The sequence below is a fragment of the Rousettus aegyptiacus genome, unplaced genomic scaffold (genome assembly GCF_014176215.1).
Source record: "Rousettus aegyptiacus isolate mRouAeg1 unplaced genomic scaffold, mRouAeg1.p scaffold_m13_p_17, whole genome shotgun sequence".
NCBI lineage: Eukaryota > Metazoa > Chordata > Mammalia > Chiroptera > Pteropodidae > Rousettus > Rousettus aegyptiacus.
This window is the reverse complement of record NW_023416292.1, coordinates 8,861,888-8,880,414: the sequence shown is the minus strand read 5'-3', so window position 1 is coordinate 8,880,414 and position 18,527 is coordinate 8,861,888. Positions and strand designations below refer to the sequence as shown.

The 18,527-nt window shown below is 54.9% G+C and overlaps 1 protein-coding gene and 1 long non-coding RNA gene across 5 annotated transcripts in view; one reads left to right on the top strand and one right to left on the bottom strand.

The window, feature by feature from the left end:
• Positions 1-6,599, top strand: part of LOC107521644 — a 98,288-nt gene extending 91,689 nt beyond the window's left edge. The window contains exons 5-7 of one of the 4 annotated variants that reach the window (XR_004955109.1): positions 405-599; positions 1,332-3,710; positions 4,709-6,599. This is a non-coding gene — a long non-coding RNA (uncharacterized LOC107521644). Of the gene's footprint in view, positions 1-404; positions 600-1,331 lie in introns of all 4 variants that reach the window. The other 3 variants (XR_004955110.1, XR_001599614.2, XR_004955108.1) reach the window with 3 other exon arrangements.
• A 2,509-nt stretch (positions 6,600-9,108) lies between these two features.
• Positions 9,109-18,336, bottom strand: NENF (neudesin neurotrophic factor). The gene is made up of 4 exons (XM_016166508.2): positions 18,137-18,336; positions 11,377-11,437; positions 10,531-10,634; positions 9,109-9,653 (listed from the first exon to the last, which is right to left on the bottom strand). Exons 1-4 carry the CDS (start codon positions 18,311-18,313, stop codon positions 9,477-9,479), a joined length of 519 nt encoding a protein of 172 aa, XP_016021994.1. The 5' UTR covers positions 18,314-18,336; the 3' UTR covers positions 9,109-9,476.
• Positions 18,337-18,527: the final 191 nt, after the last annotated feature.

Here is an 18,527-nt window from a genome sequence, read left to right as displayed (position 1 = left end):
CACTGAGGGTAGCCGCTGCAGATGTCACCTCAGAGAGCTGAAGTTGAGAGGTAGGAACCCAGCCCCCAGCTCAGGTAGGATGCCTTCTGGGACAACCTAGACGGGAAACTCGGAGGCCAAAGCCTGAGGAAGACGGTCAGTTCCTGTTTATGTGACCACTGTCACTGCAGACTCGTTTGGCTGGGGAGACAGGGGTCCAGGATGCTTGAGAATCCACTGAGGCCAAAAGAGGAACTCAAGGGCGAGCTGGAACCAGGTGGGTCTGGGGGTGCCTCTGCAGCCAGGCGGCCTGTGGCAGAGGTGATCCGATGACCTCTCCCGGGACCAACTGGCCCTTCTCTCTCAGAGGAAAGCAATAAATACCTGCCTTCGAGGTTAGAAAAAATGGTTTTTGATCCCCCCAGGGCCCAGGCCACAAAAGGCCTCCAGAGGCTGGGAAATGGCTTGGACCACCTGACACTTGAGCCAGAGAACATGGAGGTGGCAGTGCGGGAGGCTCCACCACCGTGGGGCGACTGAGGCAAAAGAGGGGGGCGTTTGGAACTACTCAAACTTCGAAGCGGGAGAGACCTGAACAGGACGGGACCCAGATATCTGAGGTGAGGGCGCCTGCCAGCTGGTGCTGACATCTTTGGTGGCGTGGGGGGAGGCGGCGGCACGAAGTTGGTTCTACAAGTGTTGGAATCGCAGCCTGGGCGCAGCCGCTGCAGGGGGAAGAGGGGGGGGAGGGTCTGCGGCTGCTGGGATGGAGCAGTGCCGCGGGGGGCGGGGGGCGGGGAGCGGGGGAGCGGGAGCCGGGCTCTCCGCCCCAGCGTCGCAGTCCCCTTCCAGCGCCTCCTCCTGGCAGTCTGGGCGAGCAGCGAGCACAGCCAAGAGTAGTTTGCCCCATCTCGGCCCAGCACCTCCGAAGGGAGGTGGGAAGAGAGCGCGCCCATGAGCTGGAGCTGGAGCCTGCGCGTGATACACACGCTGATACACACACAGATACACACGCTGATACACACACACGTGGTCCACAAACCGACTGGATTATGGTGTCAGAGCTAAATCAGGGCTAAGTCAGCTAAACCTCACGGCCCTGACTGGCGGCTCCACTGATGAAGAACGAAGCTCTATGCTAACCTGCTCCACACGCAGGGAACACAGTGGAACCCCTTCGCCCGTAGGACCCGTTTAAATCTCGCCGCCGCAGAGACTGCACCAGCCCCCCTGCGTCATCAGGTCCCCCTGTTGTTCTCCAGCACTCCGTGTTGTCACCTCCTTCAGGACACGCGTCTTGGTGTGCAATTCCATTTTCTCAGGCTTTGTTCGTTCCCTCTGTTCTCCCCTAGAGAGCGGACTCACCAGGGGACAGTGCGCGCCGGCTCCTTCACCGAGGGAGACTCGGGACCTGACCCTGAGCCAGGCACACAGTAGGTCTCTGTTAGTGTCTGTCCAATGAACCAACTTAAAAATAGAAAACGGTTCTAGATGAGTTGCACAAATTGATGGACGATGGAGCTATGAATTCGTGGAGCACGTGGCACACACTGAGAAGAATGCCGTGGACGGCGACTGCCCTCCTCTCCCACAGGCCGTTTCCAGATCGAGGGGACGGCGGGCAGGAGAATCGGCCGCCCTCCGGTTTCTGCTGTGCTGTGGTCCCGACGCGCGTGTGGACTAGGGCCTAACCCAGGCTTCTCCCTCGTCATAACTTCACCTCCTGACCCTTGGAAGGCATCGGGCTCCCTGAATGTTAGAGCTGGTGCGACCTCGTACGTCGCAAAGGTGGCTGCACATCGCAGTCACCTGGGGAGCATTTAAAAACACCTGTGGACCCTACCTCTACCTTCTGATTTTTAGGTCCATAATTCAGTGGGTGTTTAGAAACTCAAGCCTGAGTCCTCAGTCTGCCATACACTGTGTGGCCCTGGGAAGGTTACTGAGCCTGTCTGTGCCTTCATTTCTTTACCTGTAAAATGGTAATAATACCCATCCCAACCTCCAGGCTTTGTTGTGAGTATCAAAGGTAACCACGTAAGTAAAGCTCTTGGTGCCATGCCTGACTCAGAGTGAATACTGAATAAACGTAGCTATTATTATAATTATTATCTCACCGCTAGTTAGTGGCTGACGTGGGGCGAACATCCAAGCCTCCTGACCCCGGATCCGGTGTTCTTTCCAACACGTCACTCCGAGTGAGCACACAGCCTGGCCGCGCAGGCCGCTCTCCGCGCTTGGCGAGGAGAACAAACGGCTGCTGCCGGGGACCCTTTCATCAACCGTATGGGAGAAAGAACAGCGCTTGAGTGGGAAGCGCAGCTCTGACCCGCGGAGCACAGATAGCTGGAGAACGTGGAGTTCAGCAGTGCAGCTTTCGGGTCCTTTCAGAAGCCCTCTGGCTGCTCCTGTTAGTATTTCATTATGGAACTATTGGGACCAAAAATAGAAGTTCTTAAGGGAGCTTAATCCTCCGGGCTTTACGGAACAGCTGCTGGAGCGTTCCGTGCATCAACCACCAGGGGGCACTAGCATCCCGCGCAAGTGGTTGCTGGTGGGCCAGAACCGGTCAGTTTCCCCGAAAATCCCAACACCCTTCAGCAACCTCATGCCCCAGCCTTGTCTTGCTCAGGATCCTTTGGCTAGGGTCCCTCCAGATCATCAGCTCCTGGTCCTAGGGAAGCCTCTTTGCAACTCAGCCCACTGCTCTTGAGGGGTCTTGGGACCCCTCAAGAGCAGGGACAGTTCATGCATTTCTTTTCCTGGCTTTACCTCCCCGCCCTACCTCACCCCCAGGACCTAGTACAGTGCTGGACACATAGTGGGCATGCAGTACACGTCTGGTGGGTCAGTGCATGGACAGGGGAAATCTGGTGTCATTAATAATTTGTACAAAGGAAACTGCCTGAGCTTTGAGGAATTGGCAGGAGAGGGAAGTGACGTGGATCAGAGAAGGGGTTATGGCTGAGGTTAAGGGGAGGGTCATGGCTAAATGGCACACGGGAGTGAGAGGCCTCGCGCAGAAAGGCAACGGATAGGTTTCAGGGATCTGAGTATCGAGAGACTGTTCAATACTGAGGTCAAATCCTTACCTCAGGGCCCTGGGTGGTAGCACCAGGAATTTGGGGGAGGTGGGCCTAAGCGGCCCCTAGCCCCGTGGCCATTGTCAGCCCTTCCTGTCTTTGGGGTAGTTTGCAGCTGCCACCATCAGGCTGTAAATCCACACAGAAGGACCAGGATCACAGTGCCTCCCTCTGGGTGATGCCATAGGGCTCTGCACCCTGAACCCCCAAACACGTGCTTAGTCCAAAAGAATCTCTTTCGAGAGAACCTCAAGAATTTGAGACTCTGCCACCAGCTCAGCGCGCTGCGTCCTAATTCCACCTGCCCAGGGGTCGGCCTCCCCTGGCAGACTCCATCTTCGGGTATAATGAGGCAGAACGGAAAGTACACAGGGCGGAGGTAAGGCTTGGTCTGGATCCCAACTGTAAGACCAAGTCATTGTCAGAGGCGTGGCTTCCTGGGAGTTACTCATCCTGCCTGAGACCCAGTTCGTCGTCTGTAAAATGTCAGTATCTCCTTGCAGAGGATCAAATGGAGGAGCCGATGCTGAGTGCTGGCGCACGCCCGACTCCCGCCTCACTCAGTGAAGCTCCATGATTGAAATCATCATCGACACAGCCGTGGAAGTAGACCAGGGGCCCACTGGGCCACAGCCACTACTATGGCAGGTGGGTAGAGGAGGTGGGAGGCAGGTTTCAGCCGAGAGGGACGAGTGCGGGGTGGGCTTGCCTGTGTGCAAGTGCCCACAGCAAACTCTAGTCCGGGTGGGGGGATGAGAGCCAAGCAGAAGTCTCGCTCACAAACAGAAGACGGCGAGAGCGTGAGCAACCAGGCCAGCTCCAAACAGGGCCACACCCACCAACCACCCTCTGGAGACCTTGGGCTTCCACTCTCACACCTCAGGGTCATACTGTGCCTTCGACCTTTCCCTCTCAGCTCCCGGTTCTTCCCTCTCTTGGTTCTGCACGAGCCCGGCTTCCCCAGACAATCTGCTTACCCTGGCTTCGTCCTTTGGCAACGCTTTTCAGTTCTCCTCTCCCAGAACCCTCTACAGCTCATGTCCCCAACTCCCATACCCCAGAGGCCTCCAGAACCTCAGGCTAGGGAAGCCCCCAGCCCTGTGTGCATCCTATAGGGAAACTGGGGTGATGACCAGAGCAGGATCTCAGGCAGGGCCTAGACTGAGCCATGGAAGAGGGTTGGCGAGAACGAAGCCCTGGGCCTGGCCAGAGGGTAAGGGAGGGTCCAGAGCCAGAGGCATCGAAGACCTGGGCAGAGACCCAGACAGTCCAGGTGAGGCCTGGTCCAACGGGCACACCTGATATTAGGCCTCTGGCAGCAAGTCTGAGTCACCCGCTGGCAGCCTCTGAAGTGAGGCACTGGACAGGACGGGGCAGCCAGGGGAGGACCTCAGTGACCTCACAAGGAGGAAAGGGCAGCAACGCAGGGACCGACAGGCTGAAGTCTGAGTGGGCTTCAGAGCGGGTGGTCCCCAGGAAGCCGTGAGAGGAGAGGCAGCTCAGAAGGCTCCCTGCCCGGCCCAGGCAGATAGCTGCCAGTCGGGGCAGAGTTTCCTTTCCTCCCAGCCTCAAGGCTTTCCCACACTGTCCATGCTGGTTCCCAACTGCTGCGGTGGTTACCAGGGGAACCACTTCCTATATTTAAGATCCCCACATGGCAAGGCTGCGGAAAGGCTCAGGTGTGGTCTGTCCAGGAGTGATCCTGAAAGGGAGGCCCAGCGGGCTCTGCTGAAGACCTTGGCCGGAGGATGGGAGCAGGTGCGATGCCCCAGGATGGGGCCTGGAATTCAGACCTGCATCCCTGAGTGTGGAGTGGGAGGAGGCCGCCAAGGACAAGGAGAGGGGTGACCTGGGCGTGGGAGCACTAATCCACTCATCCGTTCATTTTTCCAAACACAGGATATGCTGGGCATTGTGCTGGGTAGTGGAAAGCCAACTGAGATCAGGGCAAGGGCATCCCAGCCTGGTAGGAAGATGGACAAATTAAAATATAATTGCAGAGCAGTTGGATCGGTGTGGCCACGGAGGGCTGCTGGGTACCGTCTGGCAGGGAGGGATCTGGGAAAGCTTCCTTGATGAGGTGATCTCTAAGCCGAGAGAAGGTTTTATAGGTGATGTGGCCGAGGAGGATGAGCATTCCAGGTGGAGGGAGCAGCCTGTGCAAGGGCCCAGGGGAGACTGTGAATAAGGCACCTTCTGGAACTGGAGTCACTTAACTTTTGGAGTGTGTGGAGGGACTGACCCCAGGAAAAGTGACCAGGGTTAAGGGTGGGACAAGCTGCACCGCAGAGGGTACACTCAGGCACGTGTGCTATCAGGCAGTGCCCTGCGAGGGGAGGAGCCAGTCTCCCCATTGCCCTTGGGACTCTGGGAGACTCTTCAGGACATCTGGGAAACCAGAGAGTCTGAGCTGGGTCGCTGCTCACAGTTACTGAGGACGTGAACATGTGTCTTAACCTGGGTTCCCCCCAAAGCAACGACTGGGGTAGGGGCTGGCGTGCAGGGGTGCACCTTTGGAAATGATAGTTGGGATCAGGTGTAGGGGACTGAGAAGAAACCGAGAAGGAGGCCGGGCCAATTCGAGCGCGTGTTACTGAACTGGTTACCACATCACCTGAGCCCCTCAGGAACCTGTGGAATGAGCTTCAGGGGATAGGACTGGTCTGCTGGCTTCGGCCCGGATTGGTGGAGGTTGCTGCGGGGACGTTAACTCCTTGCCCACTGGGAAAGGCCCAGAGTGGCTTAGGAGCAGCTCGCTTGGCAGCGGAGCCCAGGGAAGAAAGCTGCATCTGGCCCCGAGATTGCACCACATGTGCTGAGCATGAAGGATGAGCAACACGTTGTGTATTAAATAATTCTCCAGGCGACGAATACACTCGACCGAGGCCTGTTTCCCATGCAGTGGGGCAGCGTAACCCCCCTTTCCAGAAAAGCCTGTGCAGTTTCAGGCCTCTTTGAACAAGGCTTTATGCCCCGGAAGCCTCTGCAGTCTTTCAGAGCGGGGCCGGCTGCATTCTCTGGGCCCTGCAGGTGATCCCTGGGGAGAGATCACCTGTCTTGCAGGGACTGGGCTCCGAGCACAGATTTCCCGCTTTGGCTGAGAGCAGAAGCATCTCCCGAGCCGACAGTGCCCTGGCAGACCATGCTCTTTGGATGGTGGAGCTCTGAGAAGCCAATGCAGACAGTGAGGTTGCTCTATTCAGACCCTTATTTATTCTCTCAGAAGCTAAGGACAGGGTGAAGAGACCCTCTGCAGCAGGTGCCTAAGGACGTGAGGTGTCTGAGACTGGGGGTCCTCTGTCCAGGATCGGGCTGCGACCTGGGCCAGATGCCCTCGATGACCCCACCTCTGGGACCCGGTCAGGCCCCTCTGCCCCTCTGGAGTCAGCTCCACTGCTCACCCGTCTGGGGCGTCGTCCTTTCCCGTCTTATTCTCCAGATAGAGACCAGGCTCCATGCTTCTGGCCTTGTTTCCTGCCTTTAAGCCTCTTCCTGCCTGTGGTGGTGGGGAACTGGCTCTGCGCCACCTGCAGGGGGAAGGCCTGGGGAGCAGAGACAGGAGGGGCCTTATCAGCACCCCAGGGTGCAGGGAACGTGAAGCAGGAGATTCTCTGCTCCCCCTGCAAGAGACGATGGAGAGGCCGTACCTCGTGGGAGGAACTTCCGTCTGGGGTAAGTTCACACACTACACAAGTGTCAACAACACCCCAGTGCCCTGGGCGCCTACCGGAGACCAGGCATGGAGCATCCCTGAAGGAGGCTGAGTGTGAACTTGGGTGGGGATCGGTTAAGGACCCCACCCCGTCTGCTCTTTCACGGCCGTTCCTTCAGCTTGTTCTTCTCCTGGCGAAGAACCATGAATGGTAGCGACTGTCTTCCTTTCTCATTCCCAGTGGCACGCGGCCTCCACTGTCTTCCTTTCTCATTCCCAGGGGCACGTGGCCTCCCCTGTGCCACCTCTCCCCTCCGCCTGAAGCCCCTCTGCTGGGAGGAGGCCCTGCCTCAGTGGCTGGTGCAGTTCGGTCTCTCAGGGTCGCTTGGGACGGAGGCGTTTCCCGGGGTATGGGACTTTCAGTGCCAAACCCAGAGGGTCTGGAAAGGTCGGCCACCAGATGGGCATCTGTGCTGGGCCAGCAAGGCCTTCACTGGGGGGTGGGGGGAAGACAGGCTTATAAATAGGCAATTAGAGCAGAGCGGGTGAGTGCTAAGCCATAGTGGACCCCACAGGAGGGGAAGACTTCCTGGCAAAGGTGTGTCTAGCTGTCTTGTGAGGACGTAGAAGCCTTTAAAGCAAAGAACATGACAATCGGTCGTGGGAGTAGGAGCAAACGGGCAGCAGGCTTTGGGATCCAGGGTTGTGTGTGTCTCCTTCTTTGGGTGCCACAGATGCACTGTGATGCAAATCCCCAGGCTGGCCCGCACCCCGCTCCCCGGAGCTGTACCCACCTCCCTCCTTGCGTGGGGCCTGTGCAGGCTGCCCAGGTTTTTGCATGCCATCCTGGCAAAGGCTGACCTAGAATCTCCGAATGACAGATTCTTATTCAGAGAACTCTTGCTGGGGTGTACAGGTGGCCTTTGAGGTGCAGGGCAGGGTGTGGGGCAGGATTACGGTGGGGGGGGGGGCGGGGAGAGTGAGGCCCTGAGGGAAAACTGCTTTGATGGGGGAAGCAGGAGGAGAGGGGCGTGGGGAAAACAGGGGGCCCTGTCAAGTCCCCGGGGCCTGAGTCTGGAGCCCTCGCCCACCCTGCACAGATGGCACTCTGAGGAGTGGAATGCGAGTCGCCCCATTGCTTGGCGCTGTGGGAAATGAGGGGCACACGAGTAAGAGACGTCGTCTCTCTGGTGTTCTGAGGACTAATAATTTGTATTTACTCATATATCACTCATTGTGGGGCGAAATGCCCTCATTCAAGCTCCTTACCCACTTGAGCTTCCTGAATTCCAGGTCAGGCTGCAGTCGGGTAAGTCCCAGGCCTGTTACTCTGGGGTGATCGTGAAGCTCCCAGGCCCCCGAGTGGGACCCAGGGGTTTGCCATCACGCTCTGCGGTCTGGACACACGAAAGAGCGAAGTGGAGGCCCTCCGAACTCTCCCCGAGGAGCCTGGCAAGGCACAAGGCGGCATTTCTCAAAGTACGTCTGGGCCCATCTGTGTCATAATCTCCTGGGAGCTCGTTAGAAATGCAGTTCCCAGGCCATGTTCTAGAAATACCTGGGACCCAGGAGTCGGCATTCTGAACGAGATTCTGCTGCTTAATGCACAAATTCACTTGGGTGTGACTTCTATTTATTTTAAGGAAAGTCAGTTTTATGTCAAAGAAATTCATTTATACAATAAGATCTCCAGATGAGTCTGAGCCTTGGCACAACTGATGTTTTGGATGAGACAATTTTTTTGTCGTGGGCGGGGGTCCTTGGACCCCAGATAGCATCCTACAGCTGTGACAACGAAAAATTTAAAAAGATCTTGACAGTGCCAAATGTCCCTTAGAGCAGGTGTCCCCAACACCCAGGCTGTGGACCAGCATTGGTCTGTGGCCTGTTAGAAACCTGGCCGACGGCAGGAGGGGAGCGGCAGGGGAGCCAGCTGAGCAAAGCTTCGTCCGTTTTTGCAGCCGCTCCCCAGCACTAGCATCACCGCCTCAGCTCCACCTCAGATCGTCAGGCATTAGATTCTCATAAGAGCACCGGTCCCTGGTGCCAAAAAGGCTGGGGACCTCTGCCTTAGAGAGAAAAATTCCGCCTCAAAGTGGATTCCCTTACGAAAGCCGACCTGGGTCCAGTGTGTTTGGGGCCTTTCGCCATCCCTGGGACGACCTCCAGGCCAGGCCGGTGCACACTGCCACTCTCCAGGTTGTGGTGCAAAGCCGGTCCCCCCCTCCACCCTTCCTCTTCATCCTCCCCATCTCTGCCACAGCCCGTGGGTGCCCCCTGCTGCCCGGGCCCCTCAAAGGCAGAGGAGACAGAAAGCAGGACCCCAGACAGGTGGCTCGCACTGCCCTTCACACGTGGTACTGAGGCTCCAGGGAGCGGGCACACGTGGAAGAATTTTCCTTTTGTGAAAATAAGTTTATTTTTGTGCTTATTCTAAAGCAAAGATGGTCACAGTAGGAAATCTGGGAAGTACAGAAAATACAAAGAAGAGATAAAGGTCACTCGTAATTCCACCGCCCGCAGAGCCAACGCCGAGCTGCAGGCGGCTTCCGCCTTCGGCTGTTTTTGCTGCCCTGGCTGGCGCGCAGGCGGGGCACCCAGGTGGACAGAACACTTGACCAAGGACAATACAAGGGACTCAGCCTCCCAGGTTGTAAGTCTGCAGGTGACCAGAGGCCCAGGCAGCCGACCGTGCGGGAGCCTTCGCACCTGCGGGCCTCCCTGCCTCACCCGCCCGAGAACCCGCTCCTGCGGATGGAACATCAGAACTCGTCCTTTATGTCGAAATGGGGCTGGTCTTCAGGCTTGAAATCCAGGTTGGGGCTGCCGTCCTCGTTAAGAATTCTTCGAGCTGTGTAGCCGACGATGGGGTATTTGGCTTTGTACACTCTGGTGAAGATGTCGTCCAGGGACTTCAGCTCCTCGGCCGTGAGGCCCGTCTTGGGGAGAAAAGCCCAAGAAATGAGAAATGGAGAGGAGTGACTCATGCTTGGCACTGGCCGCTCACCATCCCTGCCTTACACCCCCCACACCCCTAGTGCGAGAGAAAAAAGACCTTAACAAGCCAAATAATAGACAGATGACTTTTCGGGAGACAACCCTGTGGGGTGGGGAAGGGGGGTGACGTGGGCAAGGAGCAGTGGCTTCACCATGTTTTGCTATTTGGCTCACGTCGGAATTCAAGACCAGAGAACCGCAGCCTGGGACAGGATGGGGGTGCACTCAGTGATCCCTCTGTCCTCCACACGCCTCCCGTTTTAGATTTATACACCCTTCCCCCTCCTTAATTTCTTAATTTTTTTCTGATGTTGTGGCTTGAGAGCTTAACTCATCTGAGCTTAGTTGGGGTGAATGCCAGCCCCTCTGTTGGGATTACGTAGACCCTGAAAGGGTTTTATTTAATGCTATTTTCTCTCTCACAGAAATATGTGAGATGAGGGAGTCTCTGTTTTGCAACCTCATTCATCCCCTGAGCTACCAAGAGTGGCCTGGGGTCTGGGTCTCGGGACAAACAGCAGATCTGTAAGAGGCTGGGGGTGCTGAGTGCAGACTGTAAAAGGGACAGAGCTGCCAAAGCACGTCGCAGCCAAACTGGGAGCTCACTGAGTTTGATCACAAGTTCGCAAGAGTTTGGACTTGGCTCTCTAGGCAATGGGGAGCCGCGGAAGGTTTTTGCATAGGAGATCTACTTCAAGAAAATAGTTGGCTGCCACATTGTAAATCAGCTAGTCAGGAAGCTTTGCCATCAAACGAGGGTAAAAAAGGCGATGGCCCAGGGGGTGGGACATCTTGACAAAGGCTCGTAATCCGGCTCACAGTGTCATGGGTGAGGTCTGCGGGATCCAGAGACATCTTCGCCACCCCTCTGGTGGAGTCCTTCCCAGTCAAGGCATTGTAGGGGGCTCCCCGTCCATAAAACTCTGTAGTGGGAGGAAGGAGGAGGATGTGAGTGTGGGTGTGCATGCAGAGCACCCAGGGGACTGTCCATGGCAGGGGGAGGGAGGACCCAGGCCAATCCCCAAAGAGCCTCCAGGCCTGAGAGAGGGAAAGCAGTGAAGACATGAGGTCCACTGAGCCGCCCCAGCCACCAGTTTGGGTCCCGCTAATTCAAAATACGGAGTAAGTTGCACATGCTGGGCTGAGAGGTGATTTTTTTTAAATACAGAATGAAAATAATCTCTTAAAAATATTTGAAAAGCAAACAAGGAAAATAACCAGTCTTCTTAAAAGTTAGGGAAACCAAGTCTATTTCCATTGGACACCCTTTGTTTGATACCAGATAAACAAGGAAGATCACGGCACTACCTCCGCGGTATCATCTGTCGTTACCAGCAGGGAAACCATGAAATGGCATTAAAATGGTCTATAATGCTCTATGATCCCAACTTTTTGCTAAGTGACACACTTTTCCTTTCCCTGCTTCTACTTGGGCAAATCATCGAGTTTAGAGCTGATTCAGTAGCCCACAGGGAGCCATGGAAGGCTTTTGCAGGGGCGTGACCTTTATTAGAATAACGAAGTACAATAGTGACAAAGATTAAGTCCCTGGGGTGGGGGTGTGTGTGTGTGGAAGGACTTGCCCCGCGATCCCTCCCTCTCCTCCCCCGTCTGGTGGATGCCAAGCTCCCCAGAAATAAGGATTCATAAAGCCAATCCACTCACCCTTTCCTGAAGTGACATCGAACACCACTCCCTTGACCGCCATGTAGATGGGCTGATCTTCCTAGAAAGCGGGAAAGAAACTGTGAGGAGGCGAAGAGCCCAACTCTTCCAGCTCAAGGTCGTAAACCCTCGTCCCACCGTGGGCTGTGCAGAGAGCAGAGGGCGACGGCGGTGTAAACGATCTAGTTTATATTCTGCTTCTTATAGGTGACATTACTTCATATAAATGTCTCTATGTATTGAAATAACTGAAATGGCTGTCGTTCAACAGCTGTACTTTATATGATTGATATTGTGTATCTGTTTGCTTAGCTATTCTTCTATTTTGGATACTTAGGTTGTTTCCAGTTCCTCAGAACTATAAATGGCAGCATTATGAATATCTTTCTAGAAGTTACTTTCTAATTGATGAGTTATGTCCTGAAGGCCTATTTTAATATGTGGAATTCTTGGGCCAACATATATGAAAAATGTAATCAACTTACATTTTTCCCAGTTTGTCCTTCAAAATAGAATTTACAGTGCTAGACAAACACAAGTAACGCTGTTTCCCCAGTTATGACAATGGGTATTATCTTCTTTTTTCGCGGTATTCGTGGGTATACAGTGTTACCTTAATTTCCTCCCAACAGAATGACACGAGAGCAGGTGGCGTGGATTTTCGAACTTCCATCAAATCCGGCTCAGGTGGAGGTGACGGGCACAGTTCTAGGACACCCTAGCCCTGGCCTTTCCCTTGCCTCAGCCCCATTGGTGATTCAGGGACCCCAGCCAGGTGGCTCGCAGGCTGGGGTGAGGGTGGGAGTCACTGCTGGTGTATAAGAATGTCAATACCTCCAAGAATACGCTGCTTGGCCTCCTCTGAGGCGAGCCTTGAGCTTCTTGCCCTCATGGAACTCAAGGTCGAGTGTTTCCATGACCACGTTTAACAGATAGAGGACCTGGGGCTCAGGGAAATTCAGCGACTAGGCCAGAGAAGCATAGCTCGCTGTCACATAACTTCTTAGGCCTCGGTCTATCTGTTACTTGGGGATGACGCCCACCAGCCCTGCAGGAACACAGAGGCTGAACAGTGGACGTGAGCCCATGGCGGGCGCGGCACAGAAGCCCAGCGATTGGCTGGTTTTCATTACTCCCGGATCAGCCCCGACGGAGAGTCCCTGGAACGTCTGTTATCCTGGTGGACATTTGCCGTACCTCATCTTATTGTACACGGCACGACATGACCAGCCGGGAGACAGCATTTTTCTTTGGGTTGATTTCCTGCCTTCCCGTCACTGTGATTATTTGTTCCTCAACTTCAATGTTTATCAATTTATGTATTTATATCCATTTAAAAAATATGACAGTTATAATTTTACCCACGGAATGTTGTCATGTTTTCCATTCTGTTGCTTTTTCTTTGATATTTATTACTTTTCTGTGTGCAAAGTGCCACACAAACCTGATGTTCAAATACATAAGCTATAAAAACATGTTTCTTACCAGTAACACACTCCATTTCTTCAACAGTTAACTATTTAGCTCCTCGTGAAACTACGGGAGCCATAGCAACGAGGGGAGAAAGGGACGCTGAGCTCCTGTCACACGGGCATTCTGCGGGGAAAGGCCTGTCACTGTCATGCCACGTGCACGCTGGTGGCTGAGTTCTCATCGTGCGGAGATGGCTGTCCCTAGAGATGGCAACTGAGCAGACAGAGGGTGGGTGGGGGCCTTGGGGACACAGATGCAGACTCCAGAACAGAAATGTCCACCGAGACACGACACAGACCCCCGTGCCCAGCGCCGGCTTTGCACACGGTCCCCCACCCCCTCATCCGCCTGGAAGGGCGGACACACCAGGTGTCCCTTTTAGTTCATAGCAGGTTGGAAATAACAGCAGGAGGTCTGTCTTTTCCCAAAAGACCAAAAGAGGAGCCACCATGGTGCTGCGTCCTAGCACAAGTTTCCAAGTCAAACAGGGCAGGGTTTTTGAGCTACCTCTTATACGCTGTGTTGCCTTGGGCAAATTACTTAACTTCTCTGTACCTCGCCTTTCTCCTCTGTTATCTCTCTTAACCAAGGCAAGAGATATAAAGCATGAAGCAGTTTAAGGAAATAAATGTTAGTTTCCCTTTTCCCTAAGTTTCGACAGGTATAAAATCAAAGAGGAATCAGATAACCAAGTGGAAGGAGATTTTCCTAAAGGAAAAATAGAAAAAAATGTAATTCCCAAGTGACCAATAAGGACTCCAGTTAAAACTGGAAGGGGCCTTGAAGATAATCTGTTGAACACCTTCATTTTGCAGGTGTGGCCCTCCAGTCCACGAAGATTATGAAACTCGCCCAGAGCCACAGAGCAAATTAGAAGGAGGGCGGGTTCCAGAACCTGGAGCCTCGGAACCCAAGGCTCAGTCCACTCTCTGGCCGGCCCCATCAGAGGGCACACGGCACAAAGGACAGCGCACCTGCTGGCGACCAGGACAGGGTGAGTGTACCCCAGGAACTTCATCTGAAAGACCCAGGACCACAAGGAAAGACACACAAGGCACAGGTGAGGGGGCCCCGATGGAAGGGGTCAGGGACCCACCTGCATAAACGAGGCCAGGTTTTCATCTTTCCTCTGGGTCTTGGGCTTGCTTACCTTCTGGCCTTCCGCTCTGCCTGTGGTCAGGCAGGGCTAGCAGAGAGTGCCACGTGCGCTACTGTGACAAGGGGACACGAGAGCAGCAGGGCAGAGGGAGGGCTTCTCCCAGCACCTGGGAGGGAGACCTGGAGCCTGGGGCAGGCAGGACGGCGGGGCCCGGCAGCCAGCTCACTCGCACCCTCAGACCCCGCACCGGGGACCCGGGCAGAGCAGAGACGCTCTCTGCGGCGACTCTCCGTAGGAAAGGAGACTGCTGGGGGTGTTCCCAGAACTAAGTGGGCCTCCGAGGGTCTAAGGCCATATTTTTCTAATTGCAGTTGGCGTTGGTAACCTACAAGTGGGTCATGAAATCAATTTAGTGAGTTACCAACAGGTTTAGAAAAAATAGAAATAGAAAAAAATGTTCAAAATAGAACAGAAAGTAGAAAACATTAGAGTGCATCACGCATGGTAAGAACAGGCCCCGTTTCGGTGAACTTCACAGAATTTGCATTTCAGTGCTGAGTGTGTATGCTGGGGTGGGATGCAAAATATATTCCTTACACAGCCAAAATGTCTACAAGCCGCCCTCCCACTGTGGAATTAGGGTGGTTTCGCCTCTTTATTCACCCGCCTGGATCCCACAGCCTTCACGTGTGTGCAGAATGATCCTTTCGGAGGAAGCGCAGTCCCACCCTTCACCATCATTAAGTTTAGGAAAAGCAGAAAACAAATGTAGCGCGACCCCCCTTAGCAGAGATTCCAAGGAGAGCGGGCGCTGAGCACAAACACATCCTGGGGGGTGGCCTCCGAGGACGCACCGAGGAGGTTGGATTTTCAGCTCAAGTAGAGCTATCTTCATGCTCCCGTGAGTGAGGGATTCAAGGAGCCCTGCTGCGGATCACTGTGAGGACTCGAAAGGCCCCAAAGGAGGAGACTGGGTCAAGGCCTTGCGCCGTAGGGTCTGGGAAGGGCGCGCAGCCGGAATCCTGTCTTTCACGATTTCCTGTCTGAAGTTTCCATTGGGGACCCCAAGCAGCTCCCTGAGCTCTCGCCGGAGACCATACAGCTGACCATGGGACGGAGACAGGTGGGCCTGCCCTGGCTCTCATCCAAAAAAGGTGATTACGAATAAGATAATCACTACATATTTCAGAAAGACTTGTTATACAGGTCCGCAGTCCCAGAGCCAAAACTCTTGGGGGTCCACTGGGTTTCAGAATTCGGAATCTGTCAGATTTTAAAAAGGTATTATGAAGCACATACCATAACACAGGGTGTCCAATGCAACACCTTATAATCAACTATATTACTATTTCCACAGTAAGGCATGAACATGAATGTTCACACTGAGTAGGATAACTGAAGAGTATAAATAGACTCGCGTCAACTCCAACAAGTTTCATCACCGAAGGAGTTCAGATCAGGTCAGGTTTTGCTATCAAACGACGTATTCAAAAAACCTTCCGGTTTTTAGAGCTTATTCAGTTTCTGAATTCCATAAGATGACTGTGGACCTGTTATACTGCCTCTTGCTTATATTTTTAATAATAAGCTAATAAAATAATAGCAGCTAAGATTTATTCAGGCTTACTATGCTAAGACTACACCGGGTCTGTGCTAAGCATTTCGCGTATCATCATTTAATCCTCAAAGAAGCTCCATATAGAGTAGGAACTCTTATAATAGCCATTATGATGCTCACTTATATGTCTCAATTTGAATAGGCCACAGTATCCAGCTATTCAACCAACACTTACTGGGGTGTTGCTGTAAAGGAATTTGCAGATGCGCTTAACGTCTACAATTAGTTAGCTTTATGCGAAGATTATCCTGAATGACCTGAGTGGGACTCGTCACTTCAGTTCAAAGGCCTTAAGGACAGAATCGAGGATTCTCTGAGGAAGAAAGGCCACCAGTGGGCTGTAGCACCAGCTCCTGCCCAGGTCGTCCATTCCTACAGAGTTTAGATTCACCTAGCCAACCCCCATGATCACATAAACCAATTTCAACTGCCCCCTTCCCACCTTACTCTCTTCCTTTCTCTGTCTACAGACATCCTCCGGGTCCCATGCCCCAATTATTCTTTCCTTAACCTGTTTCCATCTCAAGCTTCCCTCTCTCCTTCCCTCAGTTAAGTATCAACCGATAGCATCAGCATTAAAAAAAAAAAAAAAAAAAAGAACCAAGACCTTTTCTCAGTCCTCATTCTGCAGCCTCTGGCACTGCTGCTGCATGTACCCCCCGCTTTGATCTCTCTTCCCTTGGGTTCTGCGCCCCCTTGTTCGAAAATTCACTAGGAGGACTCAGAACTCGGCACACAGATGTGCTCAGAGTAGGACTTATTACAGTGATGTAGCAAGGATACACGGCCAGACCTGAGGGGAAAGGACACAGGTGGAGACTAGAGGAATCCGTGTGGGAACTCCCACACGCTCTCTCCCTCCTGTGAGAGCCTCGCAGAGCACACTCTCCCTCCGCAACAAGAGGCAACAGCATGTGTGCCATGTGGTTACCCAGGAAAGCGACTCAGAGCCAGAGGTGTTTACTGGGCCCTGGCCATGCAGACCCTCTCTGCCTGGCAGTGTTCCACATAAACACGCTGTCTGTGCAGAGAGCCCCGACTGCGCCACCCTTATCTGTTAGGGAAGTGTGGGACACTCTGGAAACCCAGATGCCAGCCAAGATCACTCTTGCCAGCAGGCCTTTCTAAGGAGAGCAGGCCTGCTAACTCTTGTGCAGATGCCCTAACCCTGTACCATCTGGTTCCCCGCTGCCCCAAATATAGCGTCCCTTGACATCTCTCACATCCCTGTCTTCCTCCCTCTGTGTTCTAATCCAGGAGTCCCCAAACCCTGGAGCAGGGACTAGTAATGGTCCATGGCGTATTAGGAACCAGGCCGCACAGCAGGAGGTGAGCGGGAGCTGAGCAGCAGGCGAGCCAGCTCAGCGAAGCTTCCTCTGCATCTGCAGCTGCTCCCCAGCGCTAGCATCACTGCCTCAGCTCCAACCCCAGATCGCCAGGCATCAGATTCTCAGAAAAGCACCAGTCCCTGGTGCCAAAAAGGTTGGGGACAGCTGTTCTAATCAACTCATGCTTCTAACCAAACTTACTTTACAATGATGCCTAAACGAGCCTAAGGGCCAGCTTTCTAGACCCCCTTGGCAAACCTGGTCTGTCTATGGCTAGTTAATTTCAGGGTTAGGGAGCCAAGGCCAAAGGGTTTTAACAAGAGAACATTCCTCATTCTGCCACTAAGTGATGGCATGCCTCAGTTTCCTCATGCATAAAAGCAGGTTGGTTCCTATCAACTCTAAAATGCTGTGGTACCATGATTTCCTCACCAAATTGTTCCACCTCCCAGATCTAAGGTCAGCTGCCTCCCCACCCTTCTGTGCATCTGGTCCCCGCACTCAGCAGCCATCACACGGGGTCACCACAACTGAAATGAACAGGTGATTGTGTTTGCCAGACTACCGACTGATGTGGGGATGTGTGTGGGGGCGTAGGGGGGAGGGGAGGACTGGACCTGTCACCTCTGATCTCCCCTGTGCCCTCTCCACAGCTCCTGCTCAGCCCCAAGGGCACAGTCATTAAAAGCAGGTTGGAGAAGCTGGCTGCAGAGGGTACCTGGGATATACGGCCAGGGGCAGAACAGAGTGTAGGGAAAGCCTGGATAAAGCCCGGGCGCCCCCAATTCCTGCCTGACCCAGGCAGCAGGCTTTACTTCCCTCCCCTCCTCCCCTGCCATTCCCCTCAAAATGTAGGCATTAGTGTCTGCCCCGAGATGATGCTACCATGAAACCCCCAAAAGATCTGAGGTTCCAGACAGACCACCAGCCAAAATGCATCTCAAGGGGTCAGTTCGCAGGAATAGAGGGGGCGGCACGGGCTGGGGCGTCCTGGCTTGGTGGAGAGGGGGAAGCGGGGCGCCCCGATTGCTGAGGACTCCCCTTTATCCCTGGGCTGTCATGGGGCCTGGAGCGAGGGGGCCTGGAGGCCCGGCGGCCAGCTCGGAGCCCGGGCTCCGCGTGGGGACGCCTGCCGCGGCCTCCCCAGGGGCCTCTCCCCGCGCCGGCGGCGTCCGGGCGCCGGGCCCCCTCACTGCGAGGCCGGGTGGGCCCCGCGTTCCTCGGCCCGCGCTCCCCGCATACCTCCTCCCCGCCGAAGCGAGCCAGCTCCTCCTCGGTGAAGAGCCGCACCGGGGGCCCCGGCTCGGCGGGGCGCGGCGCCAGCCCGGCCTGCACGGGCGGCAGCTCCGGGGCCAACACCAGGGCCAGGGCCAGCGCGATCAGCGGCCGCAGCCACCGCGCGGGCGCGGGGCCCGCCATGCTGAGCGCGCGCGTCAGCGCCGGGCGGCCTGGGCGGCGGGGTCCGCGCTCCCGCCCGCGGCCTGGAACCGCCCCGCGCCGCGCCGCGCGCGCCCGCCGCCCCGGGCGCCCGCAGCCCGGGCTGGGTCGCGCCCAGCTGGACGTTTGAACTAGGACACTCCGGACTCCGAACCGCGGACTTAACCGCGGAGCCAAAGAGCGGCTTTCGTTGCAG

What these genes read in the sequence shown, in the direction of transcription:
- NENF (XM_016166508.2), bottom strand. Translation starts at nt 18,313, where the DNA reads ATGGCGGGCCCCGCGCCCGCGCGGTGGCTGCGGCCGCTGATCGCGCTG. An exon ending in CTCGCTTCGGCGGGGAGGAG is followed by an intron (nt 11,438 to 18,136) that starts GTATGCGGGGAG and finishes CCCGCTTTCTAG; the next exon opens with GAAGATCAGCCCATCTACAT. An exon ending in CAGACCTCACCCATGACACT is followed by an intron (nt 9,654 to 10,530) that starts GTGAGCCGGATT and finishes TTTCTCCCCAAG; the next exon opens with ACGGGCCTCACGGCCGAGGA.